Source organism: Dipodomys ordii, unplaced genomic scaffold (assembly GCF_000151885.1).
Source record: "Dipodomys ordii isolate 6190 unplaced genomic scaffold, Dord_2.0 Scaffold72, whole genome shotgun sequence".
Lineage (NCBI taxonomy): Eukaryota > Metazoa > Chordata > Mammalia > Rodentia > Heteromyidae > Dipodomys > Dipodomys ordii.
Window position 1 is genome coordinate 504,514 of NW_012267288.1, and position 21,216 is coordinate 525,729.

The window sequence follows — 21,216 nt, forward strand, 5'->3', positions numbered from 1 at the left end:
TGCTGGAGGGAACAGTCCCAGAATCAATATTTGCACAGGAAAATTTTCCCCAACCTACCCTTATTTGATCAGATAAAAGAAAAATTGAGCCTACAATCTAAATAACTACTTCCTCCTCCTACCATAGGATATTTGCTGTTAGAGGGCATGAAGGAATTGACATTAATCAATGAATTATAGGCTCAGTAGAGCTCTCCCTTTTAGATGATCCTGACTATGGGTTTTGTACATGTAACTTCATGAACTGATCATAAATCCTTGGAACTTCAGGGATATATGGGAACATTGGCTACATGTATCCTAGGAGTTATGATTTATCAGTGTTTTTGAGAAAATGGGGTTATAAGTTTATATAATAGAAATAGAATTGGGCATTCTGTTTTCTTGGCTCTTGGGGTATTAAGGCTGAGAGTCTAATAGAATGAGAGACTCTCTCCAATATGAAGATTGACAGGAGGGCTGGTGCTGGTGGCTCATGCCTGTGATTCTAGCTAATATCTGAGGAGGCTTAGGTCTGAGGATTGAGGTTTGAAGCCAATCTGACAAATCTGTGAGATTCTTGTCTCTAATTAACCAGCAAAACACTGCAAATGGAGCTGTGGATCCAGTGTTAGAGCACCAGCCTTGAGCAAAAACACCAAGTGAGAGCTCAAGGTCCTGAATTCAGCACAGTACCAAAAAAAAAAAAAGATGGATGTGAGACACCTTTGCCAGGTCACTTGACTTTCAGATTCTCACTCTGCTAATTTGGGTGTAATGTGAGACAGTTATGTTTGTTGTTTTTTTTTGGTCAGTCATGGGGCTTGAACTCTGGACCGGGGCACTGTCCCTCAGCCCTTCAGTTCAACGCTAGAACTCTACTCCTGGAACCACAGCACCACTTCCACTTTTCTGAGTGGTTTATTGGAGATAAGAGTCTCACAGACTTTGCTGCCTGGGATGGCTTTGAACTGGGATCCTCAGATATCAGCCTCCTGAGTAGCTAAGATTAGAGGCGTGAGCCACTGGCACCCAGCTAAGACAACATTGTTTATGTTGTTAAAGATATGACAAAGTGGTGCTGTTGCTCAAGTGGTAGAATGCTAGCCTTAAGCTGAAGAGCTCAGGGACAGTACCCAGGCCCAGAGTTCAAGACCCACAACTAACAAAAAAAAAAAAAAAAGACAATAAATGTAGAATTAGTACGGGTGGGGATATGGGTCAGGGGGAGAATACTTTCCTAGCATGTACAAGGTCATAGCTTAACTCCTCAACACTGCAAAATAAGCAAATAAATATAGTAATGCTGTTGAGGCTGAGCTAGAAGACAGCACTAAATTTTGGCTTAACTATGCTTTTATACTTACTATGCTTTGAGAATTGTGGCTAAATCTCATCAGGTGTGCTGGCTCAAGTCTGTAATACAAAAAGCTCCCAAGTAAAAGCTGCTTGGGAGGCTGAGATCCATGAGTCACAGTTTGAAGCCAGCCTAGGCAAAAAAAAAAAAAATTAAAAAATGAGACCCCTCTCCCTCAACCAATATCTTGAGTGCTACATAGGTGGTACTTACCTATTATATCAACTGTGGAGGAAGTGCAATAGTTGGAAATAGTGGTACACACCTGTCATTCCAGTGATACTGGGAACAAATAGGAAGGTTGTGGTTCAAGCCAGGGTGGGCATGCAAAGTGAGACTCACCATAGCCCACAAATAACCAACACAAAATGGCTGCCAGAGTGGCATATGCCTAGACTGCGTTGAAACCAAAGAACCACCAAAGGGAGGACTGTGATGTGCCTAAATCTAGAAAAAATAATGATGACTATCAGTCCTGAAATTTGTTACTAATTGTCCTAAATATATCCTGTGTGCGAGATTAATTAGGTAAGAATAAGATATGTCTATATTGTAGTATATTGCTTTAAAATGTAAAGCATGACTTTAGTGAGCTAACATATTGGAAGGTTTAATTTTCCTCATTATTCATGAAAATTAAAGCTTTGAAGAGCAAAAAAAAAGAGTAAAATACAACAAAAATAAGTGCCAAAATACAGTTGGTTCTCATGTGGGATGATCCCACAGTGGTGTAATATTGGTAGCTCTCCAGGATAAGATTTCTTATATTATTCCATTTGGTGGAGAGTAGTTCCTTACTTTTATAGCCCATTGTACTTTTTAAGTGGGGGGTACAGTCAGGATGTTATTCTAAATTTTATTTTTCCCTTTGTATTCTTACCTCTGATTTTCAAAGAAAACATGAGTGTTTTTCTTTATTCTTAAATTTCCTTCTAGCTGGCAACAGTAGAACAATTTTTAGCTGAAAACAGAAGAAAAGCTTCTACCTACTTCTGCTATTCCTACCTTACCTCTAGGGACCCGGCTGGTAGGAGTTGTCTCAGTTATGTGAGGAGTTGAACAGAATTTCCCTCCCTCCTCCTTTCATGAACAGTTCCAAAAGAAGTCACTTATTGTGGAAGTAGGTGTTGTCACAGGAAGGCCCCTCAGCTCACCTGGGGCTGCATTGTGTGTCCCCGTGAACAGTCACAGCGTGCTCCTATGGACAAGGGCACTGTAGGTAAGTTGCATGGTAGGCACCACACGGCAGGCATGGAAGACATACAAAAGCAAAAGGTATAGGCAATGATATTCCAAAAATGCAGAGCAGAAAGCATAATATCTAATAGTACACAAAAGAAGGCAAGCTGCAGGTGTAAGTACAGTGGGTGAGCTCACTGCCAGCTAGGTTTGTTTGCTTTGGTTGAAGAGGGCAGAAGGGCAACTGTGATGGTGAATACAAGAAGAACTTATTCTGCTTAGGATCACCATTGGTTGTGAGCTTCCCACCTGGGCTACGTTCAACTCATTGACAATTTGTGTTCATTTTACCTAAAAGTAGTACAACTCAAATCCTGCTAAATGGCCACCTCTCTGGTCTGAGTCACTGTCATCTCTAGAGAAGACATAGAAACAAGTCACCTAACTCCTTTCCTCACATGAACTTGCTTCTGCTGAGTGTGTTCACAAAGAAGTTAAAAAAAAAAGAACTTGGCAACATATACATCAACTAATACAATTCCCAATTTAACAGTCTTCAATGACTCTCTATGTCCTTAGAGACAAATATGAATTTATTATAGTCCATACTCTCCCACCATCTCCATACTCTCTCTCCATCTTAATCTTCAGGTTTCAGCCCAAATATCATTTCTTCAGAGAAGGACTTTTCTCCATGACTACCTCTTTAAAACAACCTCCCTACTGGCCTTCTACCATTTATTTCCCTTTTTGTTCTTTTAAAGATCTTATGGTGATTTTTAATTTCATCTTAGTTTCTTTCATTATTGCTATTGATAGTAGTAGTAGTAGCTGTTATTGACTGTTTCTTCAGGTAATATTTTAGTTTATAGAGTTTTTATGTCATATCCACTGTGGGGGGGGAGTGTTGAACCTATAGTAGGTACTCAGTAAATATTTGTTCAAATGAAAGAGTAGGTAATACATAGACAAAAATCATTATATCATCCTGCTTCTACCAGAGATGTGCAAAACACATTTTTCAGTGTATGTGTGAAATTGACATATAGAGGAAGACAGAGTTGTCGGAAACTACTCAGTGATGAGCATAAGTTTAGGTTTGTTACGATAAGCAATGTAGAGGCTGGGCATGGTGATACATGTCCGTATTCTCAGCTGTTTGCAAGGAGATAGGTATTGAGAGGATCATAGTTTGAGAACAGCTATGGCAAAAAGTTAGCAAAACCCTAATTCAACAAAGAAGCCAGGCCTGGTGTCATACACAAAATCCCAGCCCCTCAAGAAGCATATATGGGTAGATTGTGGTACAAAGCCTTCCTTAGGCAAAACAAAACAGGAATCCTATGTGGAAAGTGAAGGGGAGAAGAGGAGATAAGCAGTGCTTAAGCCAGAGCTTCACACATGTTGTTTTTGGGGGGGTGTGTAGTGTGTGTGTGTGTGTGTGTGTGTATGCATGTATGCACGGGCACATGTGCCAGTTCCAGCTTTTTGCTGGTTAATTGGAGATGAGTCTCACAGATTTTTCTGCCAAGGCGCTTTGAACCACAGTTCTCAAAATCTCAGCCTCTTTTTTTTTTTGGGGGGGGGTCCAGTCGTGGGGCCTGAACTCTGGGCCTGGGTGCTGTCCCTCAGCTCTTCAGCTCAAGGCTAGTGCTCTACCACTTGAGCCACAGCACCACTTCCAGCTTTTTTCTTATGTGGTGCTGAGGAATCGAACCCATGGCCTCAGGCATGCAAGGCAAGCGCTCTACCACTGAACCAACTTCCCAGCCCCAATCTCAGCCTCTTGAATAGCTAGGATTACAGACATGAACCACTAGCACCCAGCTTCCTGTTTTTCTGTTTTTTGAGACAATTATTTTAGCAGTTGTGTGTGCAAACTGGATTGGATAAGAAAGAGACTGAAGTCAAAAGTTGTGCGTAGGAGGTTATTTCAACAGGAAGAAAAAGTGGTAAGAACTTGGGCATGGAGATGCTAGGGAACAGGAGGTGGATTCAAGACTCCACAGTATGGAATTTTGTGCTAAGAATGTACAAGCTACAAATACTGTGCTTCCTCTGTAGTATAACATTTACACTACTAGCCACAAATCCACAACCAGTCAACCAATCAGTTCAATCAGTCAATCAATCTATCATCAATCATCACTCAGTATCCTCACAACTGAGTACAGGCCTTCATCTGACCCTTACCCCAAACTGATAAAGCCCAATACTGAAATGATGATGTCAGAATGGGCTTTGGTGAAGGAAGAACTGAGATTACCTTTTCCCGTTGCGTTTGATTTAGTGGAGGAGAACATGTACTTGGATAATAGGAAAATTACTGGGTATTATAGATAACTTCGCATGTGAATATCAAAAAAGTAGGGCTGTGGATTTCATTTTATGAATCTACTTAGTATTAAGTATCTCAGAAATAAGATTCTAAATTTTTTGATGCTATGTTTGTTTAATATTGTTCTTTTTTTTAAAGCAATTGAACAGGATGAAGAAAGTAGTGGCAGAGACATAGCTGTGACTGAAGCAGAAAGTGTTCCAGATTCTCAGGTATGATCCGTTCTATGACCACCCTTTCTCTATTGAGCATGGTAAGGAGTCTCTGCACATTACATGGATTTTACTTTTTATGTTCAATGTATAGTCATATTGGTGGAAAAACTGTGCTTAGGTTTGACATAATGGTATTTCACTAGAAGGGCCCTAAATTGCTAACTATATTTACAAAATTTTCCTTTATACAGATTCAGTTACCCACTGTCCAGAAATATTCAGCTGAAAAGTCCAGAAGTAAGCAATTCATAAGTCTAGATTGTCGGTCACTTTGAATAACATGATGGTATTTTGATCCATCTGGTTCTGTCCCACCTGGGATTTGAACCATCATTTTGTCCAACATGTCCATCTTGTGTTCCCTACCAATGCTTTAGTCATTTAGCCACCGTCTTACTTATCATAGCAAGTGTCAGGGTATAAGTAGCCTAATGTGAGGTCACATAACTGTATCATTGATCTCATCTCACATCATTACATGTACACATATATTTTAGATTTTGAGAAATACCATGTTCACATAATTTTATTGTAGCATGTTGTTATAATTGTCTTATTCTATTGTTGCTGGTAATATCTTACAGTGTCTAACTTGTAAACTAAAGTTTACTATATATACACACATATGTGTGTATGTATATATATATATATATATATATATATATATATATGAAAAATCATAGTATGTATAAGAGTTCAGTACTATCATTGTTTCAGCTCTTCACTGGGGTCTTGGGACAGGCATGTCCCTTGTGGATAAAAGGATACTGTTGTACAGTGATTCACAGGTGAGGGAAATATACATATATATATAGAGAGAGAGAGAGAGAGACTACATATCCCAAAGAAAGTAAGGGAAGAAATCTTGACACTGGAAGGAGAAGCATCTTAGGGCAGACCTTCCCTTCTAACTAGCTGACAGCAGCAATAGCCAGACAAATTATCATACCTTCCGCCCCAGCTTGGCAGTACGGCCCTGGCATACTTTGAGTAGGAACCATACTATTGTGGCATAAAAACCCTGGTGCTAGAAACTTACCTTTATATCATCGAAGTAGACCATTTGAAGATTCTTAGCCTAGTTGGACCATTGCTTTTCACCTTGAAGCTTCTAAATTTGTTGATTCTAGTAGAAGCAGTCAAGATTTCACAGGTTAAAATGTTTAAATAAATTAATATCATTTTCCTTTATTTGTTTTTGAACCTGTTCTACAGGCAAAATTCTGTTTGAATGAAATCTTATTTCTCAAAAAGATGTACAAACCTTTGGGACTGTGTCCTTTTATTCGACAACGGTAATATAACTACACATCTGCAGGTCATACAGAGGAATGAAATTATGAAACCAGTAAATCGATAATTAGATCAGCAATAGATTCCATTTGGGTTGAAATGTCGGGAGGGAAAGTTACTGGAAGGCATGATTATGTGGAAAGCAGCTGTCATCTCCTCTGATTGATCTGCTGTCCCCTAGACCTACCAGTTTTATCAGATGACTGCAAGTTCATCTGTCTGAGTCCTCTGGATGGAATCAGTAGTTCAAATCCTATGGGACAGGCTTAAAGAAAACTAACAAAATTTTGCCATCAGGTTCTTGGGGCAGAATTAGAAATAAATGCCTGTGTTTTTCAATTTGGACGCATATGTATGTGTAATTTCTAGATATATTTTATTTGATATGTCATTTATTTGCATATAAATTGAGCATCTACATTGGTTGAGTACAATAATCTGATACTTCAGATTACTTCATTCTGTACCCCAGAGTGTACTTAAAGCAATTGGAATGAACATTAATTCCTTCTTTCTGCAACATGGTAAAATGTATTAGTGTAGAAAATAAGGCTTCTAGGTTGTTGAAAACTTTGGGTTCATAAAGATAAGATAGCCACCATCCCAGAGAGATGTGGCCATGTTGTACATATCTCCTACATACCAGAGGACTCCTCTGTTGGCTTCTTTCTTCCTTTTGTCATTAAAGTTTTTTTTCTTGCCTGTTTGAATGTGACATGTGCTCAGAACTAAGAGAGCATTAGTCTTGAATTGTCTACTGCCCTTCTTCCTTCTAGTTGATCCCTTTCTTCTAGTTGGTCCCTTTGATCAAGTTCCTTAGGGGTGTGAACTCTCTAAGTACCTATAAGATGTCCTTCAGGCCTTTGTCTTCATGGTTTCCACACACTGTTGTGGGTACTGCCTTGCATGTATGATCTTTATCTCTGTAAAATGGAGGTGGAAAGTTCTCACAAGGTTGAAACAAAGTAATATAAAACATTCCTGCAAGGGCTGGGGATGTGGCTCAGTGGTGAAACCCTTGCCTAGTTTTCATGAGACTTTGGGTTTCATCCCTAGCAGCACAAAAGAAGGTAGAAATGGGGGTGGAAAGAACCTGCAGTCCTGGTGTACAGATAAATTTCAGTCTAGGCAACATAACCTGAGGTTTCATTTTAATTCCAATTCCATTTAGTTAATAATATATTCTAATCAATCTTATGGAACCTGAGGTTTTAGAGTGCTGCCTCCAGAACCAGACTGCCTGCATTCTTTTCTTGGCTCTGCTTGAACAACACTCATGTTACAGAGAAGAAACCAAGTTTTCTGATAATACTGTATGCATGCTGGATGCTCTTCTGAGTTCTTTGCTTTTCAGAAGTAACCCAGCTGTAATTGCTACCATTTTCCTGATGAGCTAGAATGTAGTAGGGCTGGATTTTTGACCAAAGCACCCTACCTCTGAGATGTTTTTACCATGGTGCAAACTGCCTTTTAAACATTCTTACCTCAATCATTAGGTCATTTGGAAGATTAAATATCAGCATGAAAATCAGTAAGGGCCTAGCACACCAAGTACTCGAAAGATTTAGGTGCTAATCAGTGCCATCATGATCCTCTCATTGCCTTTTGATATGAATGTTGAAGGTTTCTAACATGCCTTGATTGCACCATTATTTTGTCTGCCATGCTACTACCTTCACATCAATAAATACTCATGAGTTCTATTCCCTTAATTCTTTCCATAATAATAAAGGATTAACAAAGCTTTGTCAAAATGTATGCAAATGTCCCCCCCCTTTTTTTGGGGGGGTCCGGTTGTGGGGTCTGAACTCTGGGCCTGGGCGCTGTCCCTCACCTCTTCAGTTCAAGGCTAGCGCTCTACCACTTGAGCCACAGTTCCACTTCTGGCTTTTTTTCTTTTTGCTTATGTGGTGCTGAGGAATCGAACCCAGGGCCTCAGGCATGCAAGGCAAGCGCTCTACCACTGAGCCGCCTTCCCAGCCCCAATGTTCCCCCTTTCTAATGAGATCAGCAATGAGTAATTTACAATGTGTTGAACTTTGGAAACAGGTTCTTTGGTTCAGTTGGCCATTGACTGAGGATTTAGTAACTATTCCCATTGTCTCCTAGTCTCCATTTAAACCAATTATTTATATTATGTGATAATTGTAAATAATAAAAATGAATAGCCAAATATTTGAGTATCTATCAGCAGTTAAATTGTACTAAAGAGATCCTAGGACTAGAGATGTGATCAAGGGCTGGGAATGTGGCTTAGTGGTAGAGTGCTTGCCTTGCCTAGCAGGCATGAAGCCCTGGGTTTGATTCCTCAGTACCACATATATGAAAAAGCCAGAAGTGGTGCTGTGGCTCAAGTGTAGAGTGCTAGCCTTGAGCAAAAGAAGCTCAGGGACAGTGCCCAGTCCCTGAATTCAAGCCCCAGGACTGAAAAAATAAAAGATGTGACTCAAGTGGCAGAGCATCTACCTAAACAAGTACAAGGCCCTGCACTTTTTCACTCAAGGATAGCGCTCTACCACTTCGAGCCACAGTGCCACTTCCATACAATTTTTTTTCAATTCCATTAGCCTTTTGGTTTGTATTTTCTGTCTAAAAATAGCAAAACAAATTTACTTACTGAATTTCTAAGTTTATAATAGAACGAACATATATATAATAATGAGTAAGATTTTATTGAAATGCCATGAATTTGTACTGAAGGACATTTTTTTAAAGTATCCTCTATTATTGAAAGCATGCTTTCTTGTTTGTGTGATGCTTTACGTAGGTATTTAGCACAGTGATTTTTAAATTTAAGACAATGAAGACAGAATTGTCATACTTAAAACTTTACTATTTTACTTTTTGTCACAGGAAGAGTATTCATTGATTATATGTCCTTTCCTAAGGGAATCCTGTTCAAGTTGATTTTTTAACCATGGGGGAATGGACCCGATATTTTTATGACTCTATTTGTAAAAGAAAACAGACTTTTCATTTACATTCATAACGTTTCTCAAATACTGAAAGCCATATGAATAGCTTTAATTATGTATTACAGAGATTTTCTTTTTAACTCTCAAAGCAGACCTTGAAATAAGGCTCTTAAATAACTCTTCTGACAGTTATACATTAATCTTTTAATGCTTTTTTGGTCTGGCTTAGCAGTGTTCGGTAAACTGTTTATAATTAATTTCACATAGATAAATGAAATAGACCAAAAATGTGAAAGTCTAGATCAAGGGCTGTTCGTTATCTTGTCTATTCTGCCACAGGAGAGTTCTCCACATATATTAATAAATTCATGGGTTTCTTGAATGAGATCACTGAATTATGGAGCTGTGAAAGGGAGCCCAGAGAACATCTGGCTTAGGTGGTTTTTCCCAACAGTGCTGTTTTATGAACCGTCTAGGATATGTATTGTCTCTGGCATGAAACAGTTCTCCAGGGAAGAAACAGCATCTTTGACCCTGTCAAAAGCTTTCCTGAAAATTGTTTATAAGGCGTACTATAGGACTGATTGTTCTGTGAAGACTTCTAGAAATTATGTGGACAACAGAAAAACCAAGATAACAGTGTTTCTTATTTAACTAGAAGATGCCAAGTAAAAACAAAATAAGTAAGTTAACCTGAAATCCATTTTGAAAAGGAATAGCCTTTCATGCCTAAAATACTATTTGATTAGTTCTCAGTCTCTGGTTCTCATAAAAAATGCTTCCTCTTGAGATGGGGAAAAACCAGTTGTTTAAGGATACAGGTGGACCTGTTGCAACAATGAAAAGTACAAGTTGTCATGTCGAAAACAAGCTTTACAATGTCGGGGGGGGGGGGGGGGGGGGGGGGGGGGAGGGGGGAAGGAGAAGGATTGGGATTGAGGGGGGAGGGGGGAGGCTGGGAAGGGATGTGAAGGGTAAACAAAGGAGGAGGCTGCAATGCTTGGTAAGAAATGTACGCATTATCCTGCCCATGTAATTGTAACCCCTCTGTACAGTATGTTCACAAATAAAATTAAATTAAATTAAAAAAAATAAAATAAAATAAATTGAGCAACTAACAGTCAAAAAAAATGCTTCCTCCTGAAAGAAAAGTTTATAATTTAGAATCTTAATCATGATGCAAGGATGTTTAAGAGTTCCTTACAAATGTGTGTTCATATAAAAACCAAGTAGGGGCAGGAAGTAGGGGCAGGGCTCAAGTAGTAGAGTGCCAGCCTTGAGCAAAAAAGGCATGAGCGAGTAAGAGGTCCTGAGTTCAAGCTCCAGTAGTGGCGCACGCGCACGTGTGCATACACACACACACACACACACCCACTTCTTTTTTTTTTGGGGCGGGGGGGGGGGTCCGGTCGTGGGGCCTGAACTCTGGGTCTGGGTGCTGTCCCTCAGCTCTTCAGCTCAAGGCTAGCGCTCTTCCACTTGAGCCGCAGCGCCACTTTTTTCTTTTTGCTTATGTGGTGCTGAGGAATTGAACCCAGGGCCTCATGCATGCAAGGCAAGCGCTGTACCACTGAGCCACCTTCCCAGCCCCACACACTACTTCTTTTACCTCTTCTCAGTCCTAGCTTTTTTTTTTTTTTTTTTGCTAATGCTGCTACCAGTTGTCTGTAAAATAAATAAATAAAGACTGCCTCTGAATCAAAGTTGTGGGAGCTCAGCCTCATGGCTTTGGAGCCCATACAGGTGAGAGGAGGTGAGGCTCAGTCCTGTGTGCTAAGTTCTGCATCTCCATCACACTCCCACTTAGAAACCAAACCTGTTATACACAAGGCCACACTGGGGAGAGATGAGTTTGTTCATCACACTGCTGAAAAAAAAAATGCGTGAGTCTGAAGAGCTGAGGGTCATTACCATCCCTCCCAAAGAACAGGACTTGGTGAAGATGACCTGGAACAGAAGCTAAGTCCTTGATGTAGACATAAAGGCATATTCAAGACAACAGGAACTTACCCTTAATTGATACAGTGTTAAAAATCATGCTAATCATCTGCCAGTAGAAATAGTCCCAGATAACTTCCCAGACTTCTTAAAATAGGCCACTTAACATCATTGACTCTCTCCTACCCTCTGTAGTATGACTAAAAAGATAGCTGAGTCCTAGTGACTCATACCTGCAATTCTAGCTACTCAGGAGTGTGATCTGAAGCTCACGGTTCTACAGAAGATCTTCAGTAAACCAGACAAAGCTAGAAGGGGTATTGTGGCTCAAGAGATAGAACTCAAATCTTACATGAAAAAGCTAAGAGAGAATGCCCTGGCCTTGAGTTCTAGCCCCAGTGCTGCCACACACACACAAAGAGTATCTTCATAGTCCCACTATAAATTAGCATCATCTCAGGCTAATGGTTCTAATTCTGACAAACAGAAATATGTCTGAGGAAGAAGGATAGGATGGTGGAAGGATTTAAAACTACAAATTATGCAGGCCTTTAGTGATGCAGAGCAGCCCTGCTGAGGCCCAGAGTTGACAAACAGCTTTCTGCCAGGTCTGTCAGGGAGAGTTTTCATAACATTGCTGTGTCCATTCACGTACATGTTGTTTCTTGCTGCTCTCAGGCTGCACTGCAGAGCTGAGTAGTCTCATGGTCTCCATCATCCATGAAACTTACCATTTGCTATCTTGGCCATCAGGCTGACTTTTATTCCTTTTCTTGTGCCTCCAGAATCTTCTTCCTTCCATCCTAGCTCTCAGCTAATAACTCCATTTCCGAGAAATCAAAGTTGTCAGTTTAGAAGAGAATTTCCAGAAGTTCTCACTACCAGACCCTACCAACATACTTACATATTTGGCTCTGAATTTCTCTTAAATGAATAAAATGTTTATAGTGATCTATCTATATGTTTTAGATCTTTATCTTCTCTTCTGTCCAAGACTATCACAACAGCAGATGCCCCTCCTTCCTCCTGCATCACCCAATGTCCCTCTCTACTGAGTGACTGCTAACACTGATGAATAGTCCTCTTTTGAACTCCAGGCTGCAAGCAAATCTCCCTTCATCTGAGCCCCTTTGCTGTCACAATGCTTCTGGATTCTCTGTTGGACTCCTGTTAATGCAGACTTTGTCCTTACCTCTACAGGAAGGAATTATTCTCCTCAAAGTCACTGGTTACTTTTGTCAAATTTAGGGTCAGTTACTTTTTTAACTATTTGATGCACTGACATCTGTAGCAGCATTTCCTCTCTTTCCTTGAAAATGACTTGTTCACTTCTCTTGGCTTCTCTGGAGCCACTTTTTGTGTCATTACTCTTCGTATTCTCAATATCTAAACGTTAGGCTCAACTCAATTCATATAACTAGAGGGATATTGTCTATACTCTGAGTGAGTCCCAGATTTATATCACCAGCCTCAACTTCTCCTCTGAATCTCAGATTGCCAAGCCAGTCACCCCACTAGGATGTCAGTGGGGATCTTTCTTCCCAGATGATCTCCCAGCTTTTCTAGTCTCAGTGAATGTCTTCCCAGTGGCTCAGGCAAAATTATTTTGGAAAGTCCTAAACATCCAAGTCTGTTGGCCTCATCTTGACAATGTAACCTGATTTTCATCACGTTATCTCTTCCACATCACAAGTTGCCAGTAATGTCTCGGATGAAAAACCATCTCCAAATTGATCTTGAGATTCAACTACTTTCTCTCACACATTGATCCTCAGAAAATAAAAATTAGATTATGACAATCTTCTGTTCAAACCATTCTGAAGAATTTGTCTCTCTCACAAAAAGAATTCAGGCCCTTTATATATAGCTTGTGAGGAAACAATGTGATTTGATCCTGCACACCTTTGACCAGTCACACAAGTCTGCTCCTGACCAATGTTGTCCTGACGTACTGTTTCCTTCATTGTTTATTGAATGTGCCAAGCACACCAAAGCTCAAGGCCCTCACACTTGTTCCTCTGGGTATCCACATCACCTCTCCTTTATTTCCTTTAGGCCTGCTTTCAGATGTCAGCCTGGTAGAGAACCACCTGACATTCCTAGTTCATTACCTTCAATAGTTTCTCTCTTCCCTTGCCCTGCTTTCCTTTTCTTTCCTCTCACATATATTCACATGAAATTTTACTTAGGTTACAGAATTATTTATGTGATATATAGTCTAGTATGAGGGACTTTGACCTTTTGGTTATTCGCCTTTATGACTTCTGTACTGACTTATTCCTCAACTAAAGTCTTTCGAGAGAATGAATAAATGATTAATTTAGAGAATTGAGATATAGAAAAGAGATTGCAATAATTATTTGATTTAAATATTGGATATGTTGTCATATGGAACAAGGGATCTACCTACTTTCAACTGCTTTAAAAGGCAAAACAAGGAGTTGGAGGCATGGCTCAGTTGGTAAAGCACTAGCCAGTAAGTGAAAGCATCAGGTACTGAGTTCAAGTGCCAGTCTCAGACCTAGAAAAGAAAAGAAGTGAAAGGCAAAACTAGTACTGGTTGACACTAGTTTTGGTATTTTGTGTGGTATGAAAGGGGACTTTCCAACAGTTTCTGGCTATCTAAAAGTGTACAGAACGTCTTCTGATAAGCTGAGATCCCTGTCCAAGGAAACTCTGGAAAGGAACTGGAAAAGCACTTGCAAGGGTTGTTATAAAAATAAATCCTTTCACTTTTGACAGTGGAATTCTACTTGCTGCCTCATGGGAGTCTGTGTTTGGGCCACTCTGAATATTGGGTTTGTTTCCTTCTGAGTTAAGAGAAAGCACTGCCCTTGGACACAGAAGTTGTAGTTATTGCTTTGTGTGGACGCTTTCTTTTCCATTAAGGCCAATCAGTCACATGAGTTTCTTTAACACAAACTGTGATGGCCAGGAACCTTGGGTCACTTGCTAGGGAGCCCATATTTGGACGTGTTACTTTATACATTCAAATCCTGTAGGGTGTATGGGGGAAAAATAAAGATTCCATGGTTTTGATTGCTTCTGCCAAGTATAACGTCAGATTTCTCTTGTATATCATACCTTGGTATGTCAGTATGAATTTGGAGAAGAAGTTGAATAGAAATAGTTGATAATTTGAGTATTAGAATGGCCATATTATTTTATACTCCAAAGTCCTAGAGTAATCTTCCTCCTTATTATTAATAATTTGGGTGCTTCAACCGTTAATCTGAATGCTTTAACTGGATGGCAGTGGCTCACATCTGTAATCCTAGTTACTAAGGAGGCTGAGATCTAAAAATTGCAATTCAAAGCTAACCTACACAGGAAAGTCCATCAGACTTAGTTCCAGTTAACACCCAAAAATTTGGAAGTACAGTTGTGGCTCAAATGGTAGAGTGCTAGCCTTGAGCAGAAAAAAAGCTAAGGAATAGTGCTCAGGCCCTGGTACCGGCACAAACAATTATAATGATGATGCTTTATGATTTGTTTCCAAACGCAGATGAGCTTTCCTTCTCTAACTTTTTATTTTTAATACAATTCTCATCATTTTTCATGCCTCATGGGGGATCTTTTATAGATAGTCCATAGTAATTTTCCAGTTGTGGAAAACAATCTTGTAATCGTCTTGGTAGCTGTGAATTTGTCTATGGAATGACCTACCAGAGCTAAAGAATTGGGAAGTTGTAGACTGTTATTTTTAGGACTCTATCACTTCACCCTTTTTGCCAGAGCAGTTCCTGGCTAACTTTCCCATGGATTTTTAACCTCTTGCTAGGCTTTGCTTATGTAACAGGAAACAGGCTGTCAGGAACAAACAAATAGGGCATATCAGGCGCACACGTAGTAGCGACTGATTTAGTTTGCCTTTTGCTCTCAATGTAGACTGATACTTGATCTCTGTGATATTTCTGTATTATAAAACAACATAATTTTTGACTTGGAAAAGCAAAATATTTTATCAAGAGCATGATTTAATCCAGGGCACAGTGAAAAATGAGCTTATTTTAAGGTGAACTTTGAAGCGGTGTCATGTCCTGGGACTGTGGATTTAAGTATATCTTTGCTTTTTCTCCAACTCTGAAGGCGGGAGTGATGTGCAAGCTTCAGGAGAAAGATGATATCGGACGCATTGAACTGGTACAGAAGTTGGCAAGAGAAAATTGTCAGTTTCTGCAGACCGACAAAAAAGAATTGGAGAAGTCTGAACACGTAAGCCCCTTTCCTACTGGGATTCAGGTTTGAAGGGATGGAGAATGTTTCTGCTTCATTATGTGTTTGAGAAAAAGACTGTTTTATTTTCAATTCTTTACATTTGGGAATTTTTTCTTACCCCAAAGCATCCTCCTTAGTTTTTCATAGCTCTCAGCTAGTTATGTAGGACTTGAACTAGAACTTTTCTCCAAAGTGAGCCTTGTAAAAATATGGATTCTGCTTAAGAAAATAAACATGAATGCATATTCGTTACAACCTGAACTGATAGCTTTCCATCAAATCAAAACTTCCATCAAAATATGCAGAGTTTTGTCCCATCAAATAGTTTAGAGAATAAAGACTTAATTTTTTCATTATTTTAAGCAGTTGTACAAAGGAGATGCCATTCAACAAAGCAGTTATAAATACAGTGTATCTTAATCAAAGTTACCCCTTTCAACATTCTCACCCATACCTCCCAACCTACCCTGAGAATATGGATTTTCAAGGAGTATGTTTAGATGGATCTAATTGTCAAAGAAAGTATCCTAAGTCCATAAAAATAGATTAAAACAGCACAGGGTAGACATGTTCTTACGAAGTGGGAAGGTCAGAGGGAGATTTCCCAGTATCCCATGAACACTGTGTTCCAACAAGAGTGACTTTGTCTGAATTCAGTGAAAGCTGGTGGAAAGTACACTGGGCTTGGTCCCTCTGAAAGCAGTTATTCAGCCTGCCTCTCAGAACTGAGAAAGCTGGCCTCACACCAGGAAGACAATGCAGCCACTTTCTTCTGCTCCACACGATGATCTGCTGATTTGTTGTTTGTGAGACTTTTTGCTCTTGGTGCAGTACAATCCTCTGCAGAACATTCCTCTTTGCTTATAAATATGTCTTTCTCTGACTTTTATTTTCCCTTGAAATATTATTTTCAACCCTTTTTAAGGGGTGGGGGATGTTTCATGCTTTTTTTTTCCGATCCTAAGTCCATCAATATAAGTGAGCAGGAGAGGTGATGAGATATTGGGAGCTAAGCTGGCTTTTTAGTTTAATAGCATAGCACATCCCTAGAAGTAACAGTCAGGGTCTCAAGAGTTAGAATTATTAGGCAGTTTGGAAGTCTTGCTCAAACCGTTTCAGGGTAAATATAACTCTTTCAGTGCAATTGGAGGCCTTACTTTTGCAAAGTATTATCGAAAATTTTAGGGGCTTGTTCAAGTTGTTACAAGCACTCTTAACCTCTAACCTGTCATGGCTTTAGGATATTTACGCATATTTAGACATTGTATTTACTAGCCTATTGTGTAGCTTAGATTTATTAAAATAATATTCCTTTTGATTCATTGTATGCTTTGTTTGATTGATTTCATGATGTATATTTCCCTACATTTTAGCATCTCTGAAGTCAAACTATCTTAACAGTTGATAACATGAAGACATGTCATTGTGTAATTGTGAGCATCTTTCTTTTCTCATCGTCTTAAAAGGAATGTTGTATCTATAACTGGTTTCAGATGAGATGCAATGAACCAATGACAACTTGAGGTAGAACAAGTTCTTTCGAAATCAAATAGTACACAATTTTATCACAGTTAAACATTGTTAGCATCATACCACAAGGACTTATGCTTATTAAAAGAATACCTGTGTTGCCTTTGTTTCATATGTAGTCCAATTCAGAATATTAGAAACAGCACCATTAATAAGATACCCTCCAAATATGTAACTTGAAGTCTCAGTATGGTCGAGATCATTGTAAAGGAAACAGAAATTTATTGGTTGAAGATTCGCAGCTTTTTCAATGGAATTTTTCCTCTGTTACTCTTAACCCTTCATTTTAAGTTTGTACTAAAACACTTGAGATTTTCTGCTTCTTGCATGAGTGTCATTTGTTGGAATGTTTATATTTCTGAGAGGGAAGACAGTTATATAGATATGAAGGTTGGAATTATGAATTTTCCACGGGTACTTTCTTAGGAGGCCTGAAGTAAGGAAAAGTGAACCTAAGATGATTTTTTTTCTTAGTGATACGTGTAAACAGCCATTCTGTGATCTCTCTCTGCTGAATGACCCCTTGAACCAATCAGCAGTTGGGGCTGATACTAATGTGCTGCTCCATTAAATGAGTTCCCATGTCAGATGCTCATACTTTTTATAATAGTTACTTTGAGATGAAAGCTTCCTGACTTTATCTTGAACATCTATGTAAAGCTACATCTTTGATTACCAATTATGTTGTCAGTGCTCAGGAGCATTTCAGTTTTCCTGTCCTTTCTTTTTAGTCAGTCATCTGCTTTGGGTGGTGGAAACTCAGTTACAACTTTTAGCTCATAGCATGGGCAGAGGAGACTCCAGTGTGCAATGTAGACCTAAGTCCACGGCTTTCTGTTCTTGTTTTAGCAATATTGGCCAAACCTTGGAGTTATAAACAGATTTTTTTATGGTTTGAAATTCTTCCTCTATCTCATCTGCCAGTCTTAGGTCAAAGCTAGCTAAGTAGACAGTGTCTAAATTTTGAGTTAGAATCCAAATTGACTATTGAGTTATTCTTTTGACCAAATTTAATGGATCTTCTAGTTCTAGAATGTCACATCCTTTCTCATCCATGTGTGCCAAGATGAGAGAGTGACTTTGAAGTACCACTGCTTTGGGAAGGATGAAACTGATAGAACAAAGCCTTGGTTGCTATTGTGTCTCATTACAAATTGAAGGGGATTAGAGTGTTCTGAGTAAGCATTTCTCATATTTTTCTTAGACTGGCAACTGCCATGATTATAAATGCATGCATGTGCTTGTGTCAAAGTGTTCCTGAAATAAAAGAAAAAAGATTAAATGTGTATCACAGGTTTCTCATCAGTTTTTCTAATTTATTGTTAACTAACTGTAGACAAAATTAGGTGGCACTATTATAATTATGTGAGGACTTGAAGTAAGGCAGAAATGAGATTATGTTTCCTAAAAATTATGATAGGAATATTTATATTTAGTCATTCATTATTTTAAGAAATTTATATATTTTAAAAACATTGTATTTGCTAGTCTTAATTGATGGTCTGTGGGGAAAGGGCATGAGTTACCAGGTGATTCTTGTGTTTGAACTTGTGGTTACAGAGAAGTTCAGGGCAAGAAGAACATTTAAGGCAGAATGAGCCGACTGGAAGCTATTGGTGATTCATGGGGAATGGAAAGAGATGGGCTGGAAAAAAGCTAATATTCAGTTGAGAAATACCTAGTAAACCACCCCTAAGGAGTTTAGGCTTGTCTTTTGGCAAAGAAAAGCCAACAAGGAAGGGACATGCACAATCAGGGACATGCACAATCAGTTGTGGGCCTTGTTGTATCTCTGGCTTCAGTTCAGAGGAAAAGTTGAATGAGGAAGAAGGAAATGTTGGCAAGAATCTTAAAGCTATTGTAATTGGTTAGGTGGAGGTGTTAGCTTGGAGTTAGGCAATGGGAATACATATAGACAGTGAATCTGACAGAATTTGATGTGTGATGATGGGGGATGTGGGTAGTTTTACATTAAGTAATTACTGAACTTTGATTAAGATTTCTTTGGTTGGTCACTTTTGCTATGAAGCCACATGAGCATTGATCTTGCTTTTTTTCCTGGTATGTTTCCAGTGTTAAAGATCATAAATCTATATCATTGGCAATTGTTAGAGGGCTAACAGTATGGAGATACATAGACTTTTCAGACTAATCCCTTTGAGGCGCCTACAGCAGAAAGCATCTCTGGTTGCCACATATGACCATGCATTTTCTCCAATGCCCTGTGTGCCTTATTCAGAATTCATGGTGATGTTAGGGTTGCTGTCCTGAATGCAGTCTTCTGAATTTTTATGACTAATATTGTTATTCCAGAATGCTTTCCATTATTCAGTTATTTTCTGAACTTTTACTTAAGTCGATATTGTGGAAGACTCCTATTCCTCCAGCACTTCGCTTAGTTGTGGAGAAAAAAAATTGAAATAAATAACGGATCTATAAAGAGATCAAGGGGAGAACCCAAGAGGAACACACATAAGAGTGAGGAGGCCGTTTCCAGCTGGAAGTGGGGTTTTCTCCATGGCTTAGGTAGAGTTTGACGTGGGCTTTAAAATAGAGTTTTGAGTTAGACTTATACCCTTCTAATGGAGAAAGAACATTCCTAGTGTTAAGAAGAGCACTAGAAAATACATAGAGATATAGAGATGAAAGATAGTTTTCAGAAATTTGAAACCTTGTGGTGTCACTGCACTACTGGAAGTTGGTGTTGAGAAAGGAGAAAGGATTCAGTGGGAAATGAGATTGGGTACCACTGGAGGATTTTGAAGGTGAAGAAATGTTGCTTCATTTTAAAATATTGAGTAGCCAGTATTGGGTCTGGCTGAGCACTAGTGACTCATGCCTGTAATGCTAGCTACTCAAGAGGCTAAGTTCTGAGGATTGTGGTTCACAGCCAGTGTGGGCAGGAGCATCTATGAGTATCTTACCTCCAGTTAGCCACCAGAAAACTGGAAATGTCGCTATGACTCAAAGTGCTAACCTTGAGCAAAAGAGTTTGGGGACAGTGCCAAAGCCCTAAGTTCAAGCCCCATGATCCACCAAAAAAAAAAAAGAGTCTAGGTGAAGTCTTTGTGAGGTAAGTGGTATTATTTTATATTATTTCAGTCTGACAGATTAGAAGGCTGAGGCTGGTGAGTGCTTAGACTGTGTTGGATGAGAGTGAACTGCCTAGGAAGCCAGCTCACTGAATTCAAGGCCCTTAGAGGCTGGGAAGCTAAGGCCACACTCCCAATAGTCTTGAGAGAGAGGGATCTAAGGATGCTGGTGGACAGCCTTAAAGGGAGGAGACTGATTAGTGGGAAGGGGCTAAGGTGATGGGTGTGGCAAGATGCTGGCTTAACTATTAATTGAGATCTGAAAAGCTCATATAAATAAAGTAGTTATCTTAAAGCATATGTCTAAAGGTAGATCTTATTTTCTGGAATACAAGTGTGTACTATCAGAAAATGGATTTTTTTTCTTTTCCTGGAAAATAGCAATGCTTTGTAGTATATTAAATTGAAAATTAGATATACTAGTAGTATGTCCAAACTGACTTCCCAATCTCCACTGGTAGAAATTAAGGGCTACGGAACGTATGTGAAGAACTTGTTCAGCAATACTTAACTGAGGGGCTTTGTTTCCATTCCTGCTTCTCCCCACCCTATTTTCTTCAGTTCCTTTGTTAAGTCTGAGGACCCACCCAATTTCCTTCCCTTCTCCAACTCACTCATGAAACATGGGTGGGAAGGGGATTTTGCACATACTGACACTGAACCTTGGCATGGTCTGCCGCTGCACTATGGACGGGTCCCATCACTCAGCCGCTGCCGGAATTTCCTCTTCCCTGTTTCCTGCAGCCTCATCCTGGAATTCTGCCTACGTCAAAGGGTTTCTTGTATAAGAATTACTAGGAGAGAAGTGGTTTTGAGTATTCTAGCTGCTGGCAGCCTTATCTTACATGCTAAAAGTTGGCCTTTATCTTTTTCTAATCTCTGTTTGGTCTATTTGGTTTTTAAGTGCAGTTCAATGTAAATTAGAAATCCTTTTTTTTTAATCTGTGGGAAATATTAAAAGGAAAGTATTTTAGTATCCTGTTCAAACTTGTATTAGACATCTAGATAAAAACATTGTCAAGAGATCTCATAACCATTTGGAAGGATGTCAATAAATTGATTCAACCATAACACTAAAGATAAACTTTTAGAACATTATTATTTACTATTGAAAGCTTAAGTTCTGACCAGGTACCAGTGGCTCACACTTGTAATCCTAACT

The 21,216-nt window shown here is 39.2% G+C and overlaps 1 protein-coding gene across 1 annotated transcript in view; it reads left to right on the plus strand.

Moving 5' to 3' along the window:
* Nucleotides 1–21,216, plus strand: part of Rapgef5 (Rap guanine nucleotide exchange factor (GEF) 5) — a 188,198-nt gene that overhangs the window by 64,122 nt on the left and 102,860 nt on the right. Inside the window, exons 6-7 of the mRNA XM_013024051.1 lie at nt 4,992–5,065; nt 15,304–15,429. Coding sequence (XP_012879505.1) covers nt 4,992–5,065; nt 15,304–15,429 — 200 coding nt within the window. The remainder of the gene's footprint in view (nt 1–4,991; nt 5,066–15,303; nt 15,430–21,216) is intronic.